The sequence below is a fragment of the Bos grunniens genome, chromosome 10, assembly GCF_055505025.1.
Source record: "Bos grunniens cultivar Pamir isolate PY7600 chromosome 10, Bosgru_T2T1.0, whole genome shotgun sequence".
Lineage (NCBI taxonomy): Eukaryota > Metazoa > Chordata > Mammalia > Artiodactyla > Bovidae > Bos > Bos grunniens.
Genome location: NC_141174.1, coordinates 51,650,400 through 51,666,250, shown reverse-complemented (window position 1 = coordinate 51,666,250; position 15,851 = coordinate 51,650,400). Strand labels below are relative to the sequence as shown.

The window sequence follows — 15,851 nt, the reverse complement described above, 5'->3', positions numbered from 1 at the left end:
TGAAGGCCTGCTGAGGGCACTCTGTATGTTACAATAGGTGTTTTAATAGGAGCCCTGAGTCACTAAGAAAATACTGAGTTCTTTAAGCAAGTTGTGTGTGTGTGTGTGTGTGTGTGAATTGCTCAGTCATGCCTGAGTCTTTGGGATCCCATGGACTGTAGCCTGCCAGGCTTCTCTGTCCATGGAATTCTCCAGGCAAGAATACTGGACTGGGTTGCCATTCCCTCCTCCAAGAGTTCTTCCTGACCCAGTGATCCAACCCAGGTCTCCTGCGTTGCAGACAGGTTCTTCACCATCTGAGCTGCCAGGAAAGTTCTCTTTAAGCAATTCTTTTGGAAATGAATTGTAATTCATTTTGGAAATATTTTAGTCGCAAACAGTTAAAAATGCACAACTGCTGATGCTCTAAGGGTGAGTTGGCAGAACAGGCTTGTGTGGAATGCCTCTTTGTATTTATTTAATTAAAAATTATTTTATTTTTGGCCGTGCTGGATCTGCGTTGCTGCACGTAGCCTTTCTCTGGTTTCAGAGAGCGGGGTCTACTTTCTCTTCGTGGCGCGCAGGCTTCTCATTGTGGTGGCTTCTCTGACCATGGAGCACAGGATCTAGGGTGTGCTGGTTTCTTCAGCAGTTGTTGTGCACAGGCTCAGTTGCCCCACAGCATGTGGGGTCTTAGTTCCTGGACCAGGGATGGAACTCCTTCTCCCTGCAGCAGAAGTGGGGAATCTTAACCACTGGACTTCCAGGGAAGTCCCTGAAATGCCTCTTTTCTTAATAAAGCTGGCTAAGCCAGTGCCCAAGCACTCTTGGGACTTGGCTACTGGTCTGGTGAGAGCTGAGGCCTCCCTGACCATGTATCAAAGCAGCCACAGCCTGCTGAATGTAACTGAACTGGATGACCAGCATGGGGATTTGGTTTGAGAAGGATGTGCTCCAGTGACCAGGTCTGAATGGACCTAAGCCAAAACAAGTTTAGGAGGTTTCTGTACCAAGGATTTTGACTTTTTTGGGGAGGGGAGGTTGTTTGGGGGGTCTCCAAATCTTAATCTTTAGTGTTCTCTAGGAGTGTTGAACCACCACAAGGTATGACAAGAACTTCCTGTGAAAGTGGACCCCAGGTAGCTTAGCCAAATAATTTTCCCCAGGATTAGTCATCTCCGTTCCTGGTCACAAGCGGCTCTATTTGTTGAGCACCCACTATGAGGCAGGTAGTACTGAGTACTTTCCCTGAATATTCACCACAGCTCCTCAAGGCAGCTCTTACAAGTGAGAAAACCGAGCTTCAAAGACAGTCTCCAACTCATGCAAGCTCACCTAGCCAGGAGGTGGTGAGGATGGTAAAGCAGTTATCAACTGACCATGTCAACATGTTCACCCCAGAATGGGATCACTTTCAAACATAAGGGTAAAGGAAATGGAGAAAAACCACCCTAAGGTGGGCAAGCTAAATAAATATACTTGGCCCCATCATTCTGAAGTTTAGCACAAAATAGAAAATGGTAGTAATTGGGCAGAGGCGTTCACCAGGTGATCAGCTAATGAACAGCATCTAGGGGTCTGTGTTGACCTTAGGGAGGGCATAGATCTGGGAAGAGGGCTGGCTGATCACCAGGGACTGCTGGTGACCAGAGGGCAGTGATCGGAGAGAGATGTTAAGGAATGATAAGGGGAAATTCCCAGAAAGTTTTCAGGCATGGGCTGGTGAAAGGCTGGGAGTCCAGCCAAGATGAGATAATGTCGAATGCGAAGGTCATTCTGATACAGGAGACATGAAGGTGGATAAGGAAACACAAGATAGTGTGTGCTTAGCTCAGTTTTCAAATGATTGGGAGAAGGTGGTAAGTGGGGGTGGTCTGGGGGTCTCCAGTTGGCTTAGAGTGAGTTGGCAGGTCTTAATCAGGATATTATTTTATAATAGAGAGAAACTTGGAATACTTATTAAATGTATGGTTTTTGCTCACATTTTTGTTCTTTAATCCAGGGCCTGTTATCAAGGTTCATGTTAATGTTTTGGTTTTAGAGTTTGAGAGAGAAGGGGGAAAACACAACCCAGATAATGCCACAGTCAGTTTCAGCACTGAAACAAAGTCCCAAGGAAGTCACAAGGACCTATTTAGAGCTGAACTTTGAAATAGAAGAATCTTAGTAAAGAATGTCCCCTGGGGTCAGCTGATTAAACCTCATACTTGGGAGACCAAGAAGCCATGGTCTATTAAGTGGGTTAGCATGGGGCCAGAATAGAGGCAGCCCCTTGAATGAGGAAACTTCCAGAGAAAGAGGAATGACCACAGGCAGCAGGGCTCAATTTTCAGACGGGCTGATACCCCAGGAGAGACTTGGCTGGGTATGATGAGTGGAGATGAGAAGTGGGAATTCCTGGATGTGCCCTTAGCTCATCCTCCATGTCTGAGCTCCAGCAACCACTGCCTGTGAAGACTTGGTCTTGCCTGGGGAACAGCACCCTTTCCCACTCACACAAGCCCTCTCTCTGCATGGACTAGGTGACCATTCACTTTGAGCCCCATCCTTGCCAAACTCTTCCCCAAATCTCACAGAATGGATTCCCCTGGATCCAGAGGCCACACCAACTGTGGGGAGTGTAAGCCATCGTAGGCTAGTGCCTCTTTCTCACCATTTAAGCCATGCTTGGCGAAATGTTTGTAGAGCTCTAGGAAGTGGCATCCAGGCTGGTAGGAACCCCCATTGGGGTAGAAGTCATAGTGTGCTATGGGCTGTTTGATGCCCACACTCAGGCCCATGTGCTCCCAGGTAAAGGTGTGAATGGCATCCACAAAATTGGCATCATCTGGTGAAAGCCGGTCACTGAGGGAGGCTTTTTCAAACAAAGGGCCTGCGGCGTCCAGCCCTAAGAGGAAAGCAATGGGAAGGATCAGATTGGAGCAAGAGGAGGCAGGGAGAAAGGCTCTTTTTAGCTTTCTGATGTTATTGCACATTCATGAGCTAGCAGGAAGAGGAAAATCCTAGGGCATAATCTTTCTCTAGAAAATCTTGTCATGACTTTTTTTGCAGTAAAATTAAAGTAATTCATGGTGCTTAAAATCGGACACAGACTGGTTATTATCTATGGGGAAAAGAGGTTTGCAGGAACTATCCAGTGGTAGAAATGAGGTTATAAGGGAATGCTTGATTTATTTAAGCAAATCAGTTTTAAGTACCTTTCAAGCTACTTTCGAGAGCATCTGTTTGCATACAAAAAACCACTGTGTTATTGCAAGTAGTTCTAACCTACCCATCAAAGAAAGAATTTATTTGCCTGCTTGTTGTCAATAATTTTCCTAAACAAGCTGGCTTTCTCTCTACACTAATGTCATTTCATTGGAATGTTCAGAACAGCCTTGGGACATTACTGTTCTCTGGGGAAAATGTCATGAGCAAACAGGACTGCTCACAGCTCTGTCCTTAAGTGACAGATATGTTTGCACGAGACAAGTGGCAGTCTCTGGCAGACTATAGTTGGGGAGTATTTATGCACTCAAGGAGTTTTGTCTGTCTGTCTTCCTTTACCTTTTCTGGAGGACCCTTTGTTGACCTGTATGAGGCCTGGCTTCTATCCTTGGTGGGGATGAAGGAATAGACTGGGTCCATGCCAGTCCCTGCTCTCCAGCCCTCACCTGTAGTCACACATGAAGGCTGTGGTTTATATTTCTTTCTTCATCAGGCTGACTATGAGATGACAACAGAGTAGTTAGCTGTCCTGTCACTTCTGATGTGTGTGGGCCTGGCTAATAATGCCTGATGTGGCCTGTGACACCAGCCAGCGTGGAGAGGGTCCTGGGCCCAGTGCTGCCTCTCTGCAGTTCTGACTTATCCTTCTAGGCCTGGTTTGTCTGTGAAGGGCCTCACTGGCCTTCTGTGATAAGTTCTTATGTCTGTTCACTCCCAGGTTATTGAGGGTTAAATCATGGAGGGCACCACGTACTGATCTACGATCAGGCCTCCCCAGTCACCAATGAGATGGAAAAAAAAAGAAAGGAAAATGAATTCTCATCATGACAGACTGGCTTCATTTAAATGTCTGCCATCATCCTTATCTTTTCTCAATGCTAAAATAAATCTCCTCTTTTATGAAGGAATGGTCACAGTAGATAGCAGTTGCCAAAAGTGTTCTTTCTTGATAAAGTAAAAGGTCACAGCAACTGTATTCATCTTCAGTTTCGTTCAGACTGTTTTAAATTGTGAAATATCATTTTAGGCTGCTGGGTCTTGAAGGATGAGCAGGCATTTGGTAGGTAGACTAGGGTTTGGTATTCCAGGCCGAGGGAATAGTGACTGCAAAGGCCCAAAAGGACAGGAGGCCATGGCGTGTTTGCAGTAGAGTGGAGAAAAATCTAGTGTCCCGAAAGCCTGGACCACAACGAGGGACCAGGGTGAGGAGACGTTGGAGAGCCTTGGGGACACTACACCGGGAAGGGCCTTGTCTAGGCCTCCTAAGTTTCACCCTGTAGGAACCAGTGGGCCTCCGAGACTGGGCTGAGGAGTCAGCTCATCAGGCCTGTTCTTCTGAATGTGACTCTGGGTCAGCAGCGGGGAGGGGTGAGGATGGGTGGGGAGGATGAGGTGGGTATCTGGGCAGCCCGCTAGGAAAGGCCTTCTTGTGCGTCATCAGCTCTTCCTAGGTATCTTGCGGTATTTCCAAGCTGGCATAGAGCTTGGGGTTTTTGGTGCTGGGATCCCTCCCCTAATCCAGATGGGCCCCAGCGTAGGATCCACGTGTTTCATTAAAGTGGAAACAGAGGTAAAAACATGGCTGTCACAGGAAATGTAAGGCTGTCATTCATTTTTTTTTTTTCTAAATTTATTTTTAAGGAGGATAATTGCTTTACAATGTCGTGTTGGTTTCTGTTGTACAGTGAAGTGAATCGGCTATGTGTATACATATATCCCCTCCCTCTTAAGATTCCCTCCCACCCTCCACCCCACCCCTCTAGGTCAGCACAGCGCCGAGCTGAGCTCACTGTGCTCTACCGCAGCTTCCCGCTAGCTCTCTATTTCACACGTGGCAGTGTGTGCATGTCAGTGCTACTCTCAGTTCGGCCCACCCTTACTCTCCCACTGTGTCCACAAGTCCGTCCATTCTCTATGTCTGCGCCTTTCCTCCTGCCCTGCAAATAGGTTCGTCAGTGCCATTTTTCTAGGTTCCATGTATATGCATTAATATACGTATTATTATAGCTGTCATTCTTTAATCACATTGGGCTTTTAAAACTATAGGTTGGAAAATAAACTCTTTCCTATTACAAAAGTGTACAGAAAGTGTACCTTTTAGGTCCTATTTGGCATGACTGTGAGAGGCATTTGTTTGAGGAAAGGTGGTGATTTGCTCTAAATTCTCGGGGAACAGCAGTCTATGACAGCGGTCATGTTTGAAATAAATAGTGCTACAGGTCCTCCTGTGAACTCTAATACAGCTTGAAGGAAGCCGGGGGTGTGTTAATTATGAGCCTGTTGGAAAAGCAGGTCCCTGCTCCACGCCCCCGTGCAGTCGTGGAGATTATGGTTGTTAGTTATCAGGCATGGTTACCTGTAATTCTTCCAATCTTGTGCTTTCTGCTCATGTAACTGCCAGCGAATCCTGAGACATGTGCACCCAGGCTGTACCCAATTAGATGAACATGGCTTGGAGAAAATTGAACAGATTCCTGGAAGACAGTGGTGAGATGGTTACAGGAGGGGGAGAGCTGCCTAGATAAAAGCCTTTCGTGGGTCCAGACTGCTCTGGCTCTCTGTTCTTTGTACCACAAGTGAGATGCTTAATTCCTACTCAGGACCCAAACTGTTTTCTCATCTTGCTGACTCTGTCCTGCTTCCACTCAGGCTCAGCTACTTGGGCCCCTGCCTGGTGATGCTACCTCTTGTCTGCCCAGCTTTGTTGTTGTTGTTGAGTCGCTCAGTTGTGTCTGACTCTCTGAGACCCCATGGACTGTAACCCGCCAGGCTCTTCTGTCCATGGGATTCTCCAGGCAAGAATACTGGGGTGGGTTGCCATTTCTTTCTCCAGGGGATCTTTCTGACCCAGGGATGGAGCCTGTGTCTCTTACATTGCACATGGGTTCTTTACCACTGAGCTACTAGGGAAGCCCCCTGCACGCCTTTACCTGGACATGAATTCCTTGCAGGAGTGATCTCATCCATGCGTATGGGAGTTTTATAGTTTACAGGATGTGTTTAGATCCCCTAGCACATACAAAGAGGTGAGCATAAGAGGAATAGATGATTCTACAAGACAGGGCTTCAGGGAGGCATCTGAGAGAGCCCTGGGGTCTGGTCTCTGTCTTGTGCCTTCCTATTCCTGTGAGCTTAGCAGAAGTGGTTGTCCTGTCTCGGCTGCTGTAGGAGACCAGCCTAATTCACTCAGTCTTGGAGGAAGGGAAGGGAAGGGAGAGGAGAGAAGAGAGGTCAGGGCAGGTCTCACCTGCAGCCACTGGAGAAGAGCTGCGATCTCCTGGCCGACGAGGCGAGTGTTGCGGACGGCAGTGGTGTAGTGGTTGTGAGCCAGGGTGACCCATTCTGCCAGTCCCACATTCACTGACTGGGCCAGCTGAGACTTCAGTGCGGCTACCATCTCCCAGACCCAGTCTTCCAGTATGTCGTCCACCTGAGGGGGGGCCCACAGTATCATCAGCCTCCCAGGGAGAGAGGAGGGAGCCCTGGACAAACTCCCTCTTTTTTCTTGCCCACCTCTTCCCTTCTCCAACTCTGGACTCATTCTGGGTCTTTCTCTCCAAGAGAAAGGGCTTAGCCTGGGGTTTCTCAGCACTGCTGTCATTTGGCGTCAGATATTTCTTTGTTGTGGGGGCTGTCCTATGCACAGTAGGACATTGAGCAGCATCTCTGCCTCCACCCACGAGATGCCAGCGGTGCCCCATCACTCCTCCACCCCCAAACCCCAGGCTGTGAAAACCAGAAATATCTCTGGACATTCCAAATGTCCCATCCCTCAAATGAGAACCATTGTCTTAACATTCTCTATTTTAGGACTTTCCAAGCCTTAAAGCAACGTACATCTTTGTAGATGGGGTACTGAAAGATGGCCTGTGCTTTGAGGGTCAGTGCCAGCCGTACCTCCTCTGGGAGGCCTGTGCAGCTGCAGCTCTGAGTCACACCTCAATCGCTTACTCTGTCTCCACCCACCGTGTTCTGCTTGCTCTGGAGGGACTAGCACCATGAGTGGGAACATAGTAGGAGCTCATAACGATCAAGTTGATTGATTCTGGAGAATCATTCTGTGCATGTACCTGGTTGAGAGCCAGTTTGCAGGACATACCTGAAGGGTTCACAGAGCAAAGATGTTTGTGTTGGGTCTTGAAGGATAAATAGGAATTCCAGGGAAGAATCAGGTGGGCAGGTAAGTATGGAGGTGGTTGGGGGCAGAGGGGGTGTCTAGGGGTTTCCAGGTAGAGGAAATCATGTGCACAGGTGCACAATCTCAAGGGCAGTGCGGTCTGTTTGGAAAGAGGGGAAAGTCAGGTGTAATCAAGATGAGAAAACAGGGGTGAAGCTGGACAGCAGCACTGATGGTCTGGCTCGTGAGTAAGATGCATTCATTTAATAAATGTCCACCTAGGACCTTCTGTGTGGATGTAGCATCTTGGGTTCAAATCTAGACTCTCCTAGTTACTAGCAGGGTGACCTTGGGCAAGTCATATAACTGGGCAGTGGCCCCATTTCCTTGTCGGGAAAATGGGGATAATAATAGTGTCCTCCTTCCAGGATTGTTGTGAAGATGAGATGAATGAATAGACATCAAGCACCTAGAACAGTGCCCGGAACACAGTGAGGACTCAGTGTGTGGCAGGGACAACAGCTGTTGCTGGTATTATTATTACCAGCAACAGTAGATGTACTTCAGTTTGCACAAGATTTTGAAAACAGAGAACTCATTCTAGTAAAAGGATCACAGTGAGAGGACCCTGCTGTCTTCATGTTTGTAAACAAAATGTTTAGTCAGCCATTAATTCAGTTAACAAAGATTTTTAGAGCACCTAATATATTCAACAGTATGGATCCTGTCCAGCAGCAGATAAGAGAAAGGACACACTTGGCAGAAGGTGCAGCCTATGTTAAGGCCTGAAGGAGAGAAATCACATGGTCTGTGAAGGAGCTGCAAGCAGAGGTGAGGGGGAGGTGGGGAGCGGGTGGTAGGGGCGGGGTCAGAGGGGGCGTGCCTGTTCTGCTGCGTGCAACCTGCCTTACTCTGAGGCTCTCAACTCAAGTTCCCACCTCAAGTCAGGCATCAAGTCCACAGCTCTGTTCTGTCCAAAGCTTTGCTCTGCCTGTATTCCCTCCTTCCCAGTTTCGTTTCTTTTCTTCTCTTGTAAGGGAAGGTCCCTTACAACAGGAAAGATGGCATGTTCTTCCCTTACAATGGCTGACCTTCTAATCCCCCCTCATCTACTCTGTTCCCATGGGAAAGCTTTCCATGCCTGATCTTTTCTGTTTGGCTGGGCCACATGGCTTGGGAGATCTCAGTTCCCCGACCAGGGATTGAACCTGGGCCATCACAGTGAAAGTGCCAAGTCCTAACCACTGAACTGTCAGTGAATTCCCTCCATGTCTGATCTTTAGTTCCCTTTAAGATGAGTTTCATCTCAGGGTGCTACCCTCTGGCTCCAATTCCATGCTTTCCTTAAAGGAATAGGGATGGAGCTCTTGGCTCAGCTGGACAGAGGTTGCTGTGAGCAGGTTGCAGTGTGATGGGGCCCCTGTCAAGCCCATCCGTGACAAAGGTTTGTGGGCTTTGGAGCATGAGGGTTCTGGTTTTGGATTTCTGTCCACTGAGGGCTGTGTGACCATGGTTGCTGCTTGACCCCTCTGTGCTGCAGTTTCCTCATCTAAGCAATGAGACTAACTCAAGTGGTCATGTAGGGAGGTGTGAGGATTAAATGAGCTGACGACTAATGTAAAGGGCCGAGTTCCTATAGGGCATCTGTATTAGGTCTCTTCTCTAGGGGCAGGCAAGCCTTTACCACCCTCACTGCCATCCCTGTGCTGTGGTGGAACCCCTGCCCTTTTCCCCTAGGATGAGTGCTTGTGTGCTAAGTCACTTCAGTCGTGTCTGACTCTTTGTGATCCAATGGACTGTAGCCCACCAGGCTCCTCCATCCATGGGATTCTCCAGGCAAGAATACTGGAGTGGGTTGCCATGCCCTCCTCCAGGGGATCTTCCCAACCCAGAAATTGAACCCACGTTTCTTATGTCTCCTGCGTTGGCAGGTGTGTTCTTTACCACTAGCGCCACCTGGGAAGCCCTAGGATGGGTCTCCTTTAAATCCTAGGAGGAAGGTGCTGGCAGCCTACAAGAGCCCCTGTGGTTTTCTGGGATGGCAATAGCAGACACCCCACCTTGTGGCTACACGCACATGGCATCATGTGGTTCCCACTACCCCCTGAGGCCAGGTGTAGGGTCTGTTTTGTTCGTGTGGAGGGTATGAGTGAATACATGTTGAAAGACTGGTGGGCAGATGGGCTCATTTTTCTCTCTAAATAGGATGGATGGGGGTCTCAAAAGTAGTTCTCAAAGAGATGGTAGGGAAAGGCTTTCAAGTCGTGAAATAGACCCCAAATCTCTGCAGGTTTCACAGTGTGAACCAAGCTTCAAATTGTGGGTGGCCTAGAAACCAGTTAGGCAGAATTTCTTCCTGGAAACATTTGTTTGACTTCAATCATTGCCCACAATATTCTTTTCCCCCTTCTTCCACAGTAATAGAATTTTAGCATCACTGAAAAGCTACACTTTCTCTAAGAGGATACATATCTCAGCCACCTTTCCGTCTAGGTATGGCCAATGGATGTAATTGGAAGCATTTCGGAGATGCTTCTGGGAAGCTAACCTAAAAAAACACAGTTGTATACCAAAAGCCAGTGGATGAATTGTATGGTTTCAAATAATACCTCAATATAGTTGTTTTTAAACAATCCTACTTTTTGACTTTTTTTGGTGTATACCTTTTACTACCTCGTGCTACCTGGGGTGCAGATGTGATAGCTAGTGCTCTAGCTGCTATCTTGGATTATGAGGATGAGGACCAGATGGCACTATAGTGAGCAGGGAATGAGCTGGGTACTTGAGAACTTCATTGACTAAAGCTCTTTATTAGTTTTGGATGACATACCTCTGGGCTGTTGTATGAAATGGAAAAAAAACAACTTCCGTTTTATCTGAACTACTGCCAATTTGGGTTTCTGTTATCTGCAGCTGAATTTAACCCTTACAGATAGAACATCTCATTGGGAGACTGTGTCTTCTGGCTTCCTCTCAACTCTTGGGAAACATGCAGATTCACCTTCATGAACTGTAGTCTCTTATGGGTGCTTATGTGCTGTGTGACCTCTTTGAGCCACATTTTATTATATGAAATGTGGAGATAATTATACTCCCCTTGCCCTGCTTACTCATGAAATTGAGATAATCAATGAGATAATGCGTGGGGAAGCACTTGGAAAATTAGAATGTACTTTACAAATATTATGCATGGAGTTGTTATCACCAGCTCCCTATCTCTTTATTAAAATTGAACACATTAGGGAGGGGGAAAAAAAAAAAAAGTAAAAGCAGAGAGAAGAAAGGCGTGTCGGCACTTCCTACCAACCACCCGTGGACTATCATCACCAGCGGCAGCGAGGAGTTGAAGCCACATTGCTGTAACGTGTCTGAGTGATTGAGCCGAATCTGACAGCCCTTATCGGTTTCTCCTCTAAAGAGCAGAAATTTGGTTCTTGTCTCCTGCGGTGTTTTGTTTGTTTCAGCAGCTCGAGATCTCCTTCCAAATGACTCTGGAAGATAAAATTGGGGACAGGGCTTCACCTGGCATCTGTTCCACCTCTGCCAGTTCTGGGACAGCCCCAGAGTTTCTAAGAGCACTAGGCAACAAGGTTACTCCAAGGTGCTGGAGGTAGGCACGGGCTGCGGCTTTGGGGGCCCCAAGGAGCATTTTATTTCCAGCACAATGGCCATTCCTTCCTGAGAGATGATGGACAGTGACCTAGGAGGACCCCACACACAGATGGAGAGGTCCGAATCCTCCATCCTGCCATCCCAGTGACCATAAGATCAGCCAGTCAGACCCCAGACTAACTTTAGGTCAGTGGGAAGATGGGAGAAGCAACTGGGACTGAGTTCAGAGAGGATAAGTGTTTCACCCCAAGTCGTGATGCCGATAAGTGGTAGGATTTTGGACCCAGTGTCTCTGACTCCAATTCCCCACATCCCTATGCCAAGGAGACAGCACACAGAGCATCTTAGATGGCTCTATGCATTCTCTTGTGTGGCTCAACCTGTTCTCACATGTGGTCTTGCATGGACCAGGTAGGGTGGGGGTGGGGAGGACTACGAAGGGAGTGATGAATTGTGCTGAGGGGGAGCGGCATTCAGGGAGGGCTTTTCAGGGGGAGTGATGCTGATGCTGGCCTGGAGAGTTGAATGAGGGCTTGTGTATCTGTATGGGTGGGTGAAAGGAGCTTTCTGAGAGGGAAGAGCTGAGGAAGGGCTCAGAGCCAGGAGACCTTGTGGGTATAAGGAGGCAGAAGAACGGGCAGCCAGAGTTTATTGGGCCCTTGGGACGCTGAGCTTTATGCTCTAATGATAAGATGCTGCTAAAGATTTTTTCAGTAGAAAAGGGTAAATGAATATCCATTTGGAATCTTTCAAAGATTGTGGGAGGGTGAGGTAGGGAGAAAAAGACTGTTTTTAAGATTATACCTTCTGTTGTTTTCCTGAAAGGCCTTCTAGCTTCTCTTTTGGGGGAGCCTCACCCTGACTCTGAGCCACTTTGAGGAGGGTGAGCAGTCTCCCAACATCTGTCAAGACCATGGTGTTGGTCAGAGACATGACCCTGTGATCAGGAGCGGAGTGGGGCCTGAGGGAGGGGCCGTGGTCCCAAGGTGTGGCACCCCAGGAAGGGTGACATCTCTTCTGCCAAGATCAGGAATCAGACCAAGAGCCGGGGAGGATGCTCCCACAGCCCCTACCAGCCGAGGGGCCCTCCCCTGTGGCTGAGGGGTGAACACAAGGCCATACCAGCAGTTTTGGTCAGTGAACTCAGTTCAGCCCGGTTACTGAGAACCCTGATCATTCCTTCTGAGCACAAAGTCATTCAGGCTTCTCAAACAGTAAGTCTTGGGCTTTTGGTTTCCGGGGACAGCAGGACAGAAAGATGATGAGGAGAGGTATTAATGAAACCAATTTTCCTACCCAAAGGTTATTAATTTGAAAGGTTATTAATTCCCAGCAAAGGGCAATGATTTTTCACAATGATGACAGAATGAAATGCATCATATTTTATTAAAAGGAGAAGTGAGGGAGAATCTGCATAACTTCTCTGAGATAAGGAAGAAAATTTCTGGCACCGAGAGTGGCTTTCCCAAGCTCGCAGACTGTCTGAGCTTGTCCTCATTCATGCAAGCGTAATCCCAGATGGTGCTCCCATCTCTTTGCATGCACTACTCCCCTGGCCTCCACGTCAGAAGCCAGGGTGTCATCTTACACTATTTTAGCAGATATTTAATCAGTCCAAAGCTTCAGGTTCCCAAATATTCCTAGAATCCAGTGCCTTAGCTCAGGCGCACACATGTTTCTTGCTTGGTTTATTGCCACAGCTTCCTAAATGGTCTCTCTCTGGTTAATCTCACCTCCCTCCCTCACACTGCTGCTCAAAGACTCTTTCTAGAACAGAAATGACTATTATACCCGTCAGTGACTTTAAGGTTCTTGGTATTGCAGCCAAGGCCATCACCTGAATGACCACCCTGATCCCTCAAATTCTCCCCTCTCTATGCTCTCCTGCTGCCCCAGACTGCCTGCAGTTCCCCCCTCGCTGTTTCACTTCCCTGCACCTTTGCACTCTCACTTCCCTCTCTGCTATTCCTCTGTGAACTCTGGTCCATCTGTTACAATGGTACTCAAACGTCACCCCCTCCAGGAAGCCTTCTCCTCTAGCCAGAGGTAATTACTGCCTCTTCTGCCAGCACCTTCCTGGGCCCCTGATCCTAAGGTCAATTGTTGCGATGCATGCTGTTTTCTCCACCAGGCTGTGAACTCACGGAGGACAAACCTGAGGTGCTCAGTAACTGCTTAGCGTGTGACGTGGTGTTCTGTGGGTTCCAGGTCTCAGATCAAAGGCTATCTCATTCGATTTGTCAGCCATTTATACATTGGGACTCAAGGTAACTAATTTTCTTCTATCCAGTGATTGAATAGCTTTATCTTCCTTCATTTCAGGATAGGTGATTTGAATGCTAAAAGACTATAAAAATAAAATGGGGATAGATATAATACCCATCTAGTGAAGTCATTGCAAGGATTAAAAAAGGTGGTATTTGTAAAGACCTTAGAATAATGCCTGGCACATGATTAGCACCCATGTAAGGGTATGTTGCTAAAATAAATGTGGCTCAGAGCCTCCAGCATCTTGTATTTTTGATCCATGAAATTCTTTCTATGAAAATTTATCCCAATTGCCCTCGTAGGACCAATTCTGTCTTATGTGTATTTACTCTGGATTTAGCTGGGAGAATCAGCTCTGGCCTCAGTGCCTGGGACTTTAAAGCTATTCAGGAGAGTCCCAGGGAAAAGGAATTGTTAGATGAAAAGGCTCATAAACACCTGGACTGGGCTGGGCTTTCCCTTTCTTCCTTGGGGCTTGGCTCTCTTTCAGCAGGTGTGTGAGTGAGGAAGTTGTATATATATTCATTCATTTAGTTTCTCAACAAATACTTATTAAGCGTATATTATATTCTGCCCTGGGCCCTCTCTAGGTACTAGTTTTTGGCAAGCAGGGCCTGACGTCTTTGTTTCAGGAGTCCCCAGTCCAGTGGGAAAAGCAAGAGTGAGCATCAGCCATCGCTTGTGGTTGCTGTGAGTATGGCAGTGGAAGGACACCTTGTGTAGGGGCTCTAGGGAAGATGCCAAGAGAAAATGAGTTGAGTTGAGTCTGGAAGTTGAGTCTGGAGGATGAAAGATTCTTTTTTCTTTTTTGCTATTCGTTTTTTAAAATTTACTTTTAATTGGAGGATGATTGCTTTACAATGTTGTATTGGCTTCTGCCTTACAACAACTTGAATCAGCTGTAAGTATACATATGTCCCCTTCCCTCTAGGTCATCCCCCACTTCCATCCCATTCCTCTAGGTCATCACAGAGCACTGGGTTGAGCTCCATGTGTCATACAGCAGGTTATCACTGGTTATCTGTTTTACATATGGTAATGCACACACTTCAGCGCTACTCTCTCAATTGGCCGCACCCTTACCTTTCCCCGCGTGTCCACAAGCCTGTTCTCTATGTATATTCCTGTCTTATGTGTATTTACTCTATTCCTGCTCTGCAAATAGGTTGGATGAAAGATTCTGTAGGCACTCACATCTAGGAGAAATTGTTGAAGAAAGAGGGGCTCTGTGACCTGAGTATTGAAGGGCTGCTGTGGGGCAGAGCGCCTAGAATTCTCTTGTGCAACTTCAGGAGACAGAAACAGAGTCACTGGGTGGGCATGACATGGAAGGAAAATTCTGCCTTTAAGTGGTTTGTAAAAATTCATAGTTGAAGAAATTAGGACAAAGAGAAAGGTGGCAAAACAACTAACAGAAATGTTAATAGATTAGCAAGCTAAACTGCACACTCTGAGATTGTATAAGACTGCAGAAGACAGGCCACAGATTTTGTTCTGAGCTTCCTATTGGCCAAATCAAAGAGGGAAATAGCAGTTACAGAATTCGTGCTGTCCAGTTGCTCACACTTTCTTGGTCCTGAAGCCTGAGATGGTTTTCCTGCAGGTTGTTGTATAAAGAGGCCACTGCATGAGGCAGGGTCATTGTCTTGAATACCGTTCCTGTGAAATATACAGGAGCAAGCTTTATGTGGTTGACTCTGAGGTGCATAACAATCTTCAATGGAAGCAGCACCCACATTATGAAAAATAGCATAAGTCACAGTGAGTGTCTGTAAGGCTCTTTGCTCTAACCCAGCAGCAGTCCTGTGACTGAAGGAGGCAAGGGCTACTTCAGGTCACATTTTGGGTGGAAGGAGTAGAGCTTCAATGCCTGAGCGTCTGAGCTGCCTTGAAAGCAGAATCTGATCAACCCCTTCATAGAACACACAGAATACTGGAGCAACCTCAGGCAAGCCACAGCTTCAAGGATGCATTCAGTTCAGTTCAGTTCAATTGTGTCTGACTCTTTGAGACTTCATGGACTGCAGGATGACAGGCTTACCTGTCCATCACCAACTCCCAGAGCTTGCTCAAACTCATGTCCATCTTGTCGGTGATACCATCCAACCATCTCATCCTCTGTCATCCCCTTCTCCTCCTGCTTTCAATCTTTCCCAGCATCAGGGTCTTTTCTAATGAGTCAGTTCTTCCCATCAGTTGGCCAAAGTATTGGAGTTTCAGCTTCAGCATCAGTCCTTCCAATGAATATTCAGGAATGATTTCCTTTAGGATTGACTGGTTTGATCTCCTTGCAGTCCAAGGGACTCTCAAGAGTCTTCTCCAACACCACAGTTCAAAAGCATCAGTTCTTTGGTGCTCAGCTTTCTTTATAGGCTAACTCTCACATCCATACATACCTACTGGAAAAACCATGGCTTTGACTAGACGGACCTTTGTTGGTCAAGTAATGTCTCTGCTTTTTAATATGCTGTCTAGGTTGGTCATAGCATTTCTTCCAAGAAGCAAGTGTCTTTTAATTTCATGGCTGCAGTCACCATCTGCATGAACTTCCAGATGTTCAAGCTGGTTTTAGAAAAGGCAGAGGAACCAGAGATCAAATTGCCAACATCTGCTGGATCATTGAAAAAGCAAGAGAGTTCCAGAAAAACATCTATTTTTGCTTTATTGA

At 47.1% G+C, this 15,851-nt stretch overlaps 2 protein-coding genes across 9 annotated transcripts in view; one reads left to right on the top strand and one right to left on the bottom strand.

Annotated features, from left to right (window-relative positions):
• Positions 1–15,851, top strand: part of LOC147364520 (uncharacterized) — a 254,466-nt gene that overhangs the window by 27,376 nt on the left and 211,239 nt on the right. The gene's annotated exons all lie outside the window — the stretch shown is intronic.
• Positions 1–15,851, bottom strand: part of LIPC (lipase C, hepatic type) — a 183,253-nt gene that overhangs the window by 19,164 nt on the left and 148,238 nt on the right. For all 3 annotated transcript variants that reach the window (XM_086321203.1, XM_086321205.1, XM_086321204.1), the window contains 4 exons: positions 10,607–10,794; positions 6,434–6,616; positions 5,543–5,660; positions 2,633–2,866 (listed from right to left, as the gene is read on the bottom strand). In XM_086321203.1, the coding sequence (XP_086177329.1) occupies positions 2,633–2,866; positions 5,543–5,660; positions 6,434–6,616; positions 10,607–10,794 (723 nt within the window). The remainder of the gene's footprint in view (positions 1–2,632; positions 2,867–5,542; positions 5,661–6,433; positions 6,617–10,606; positions 10,795–15,851) is intronic.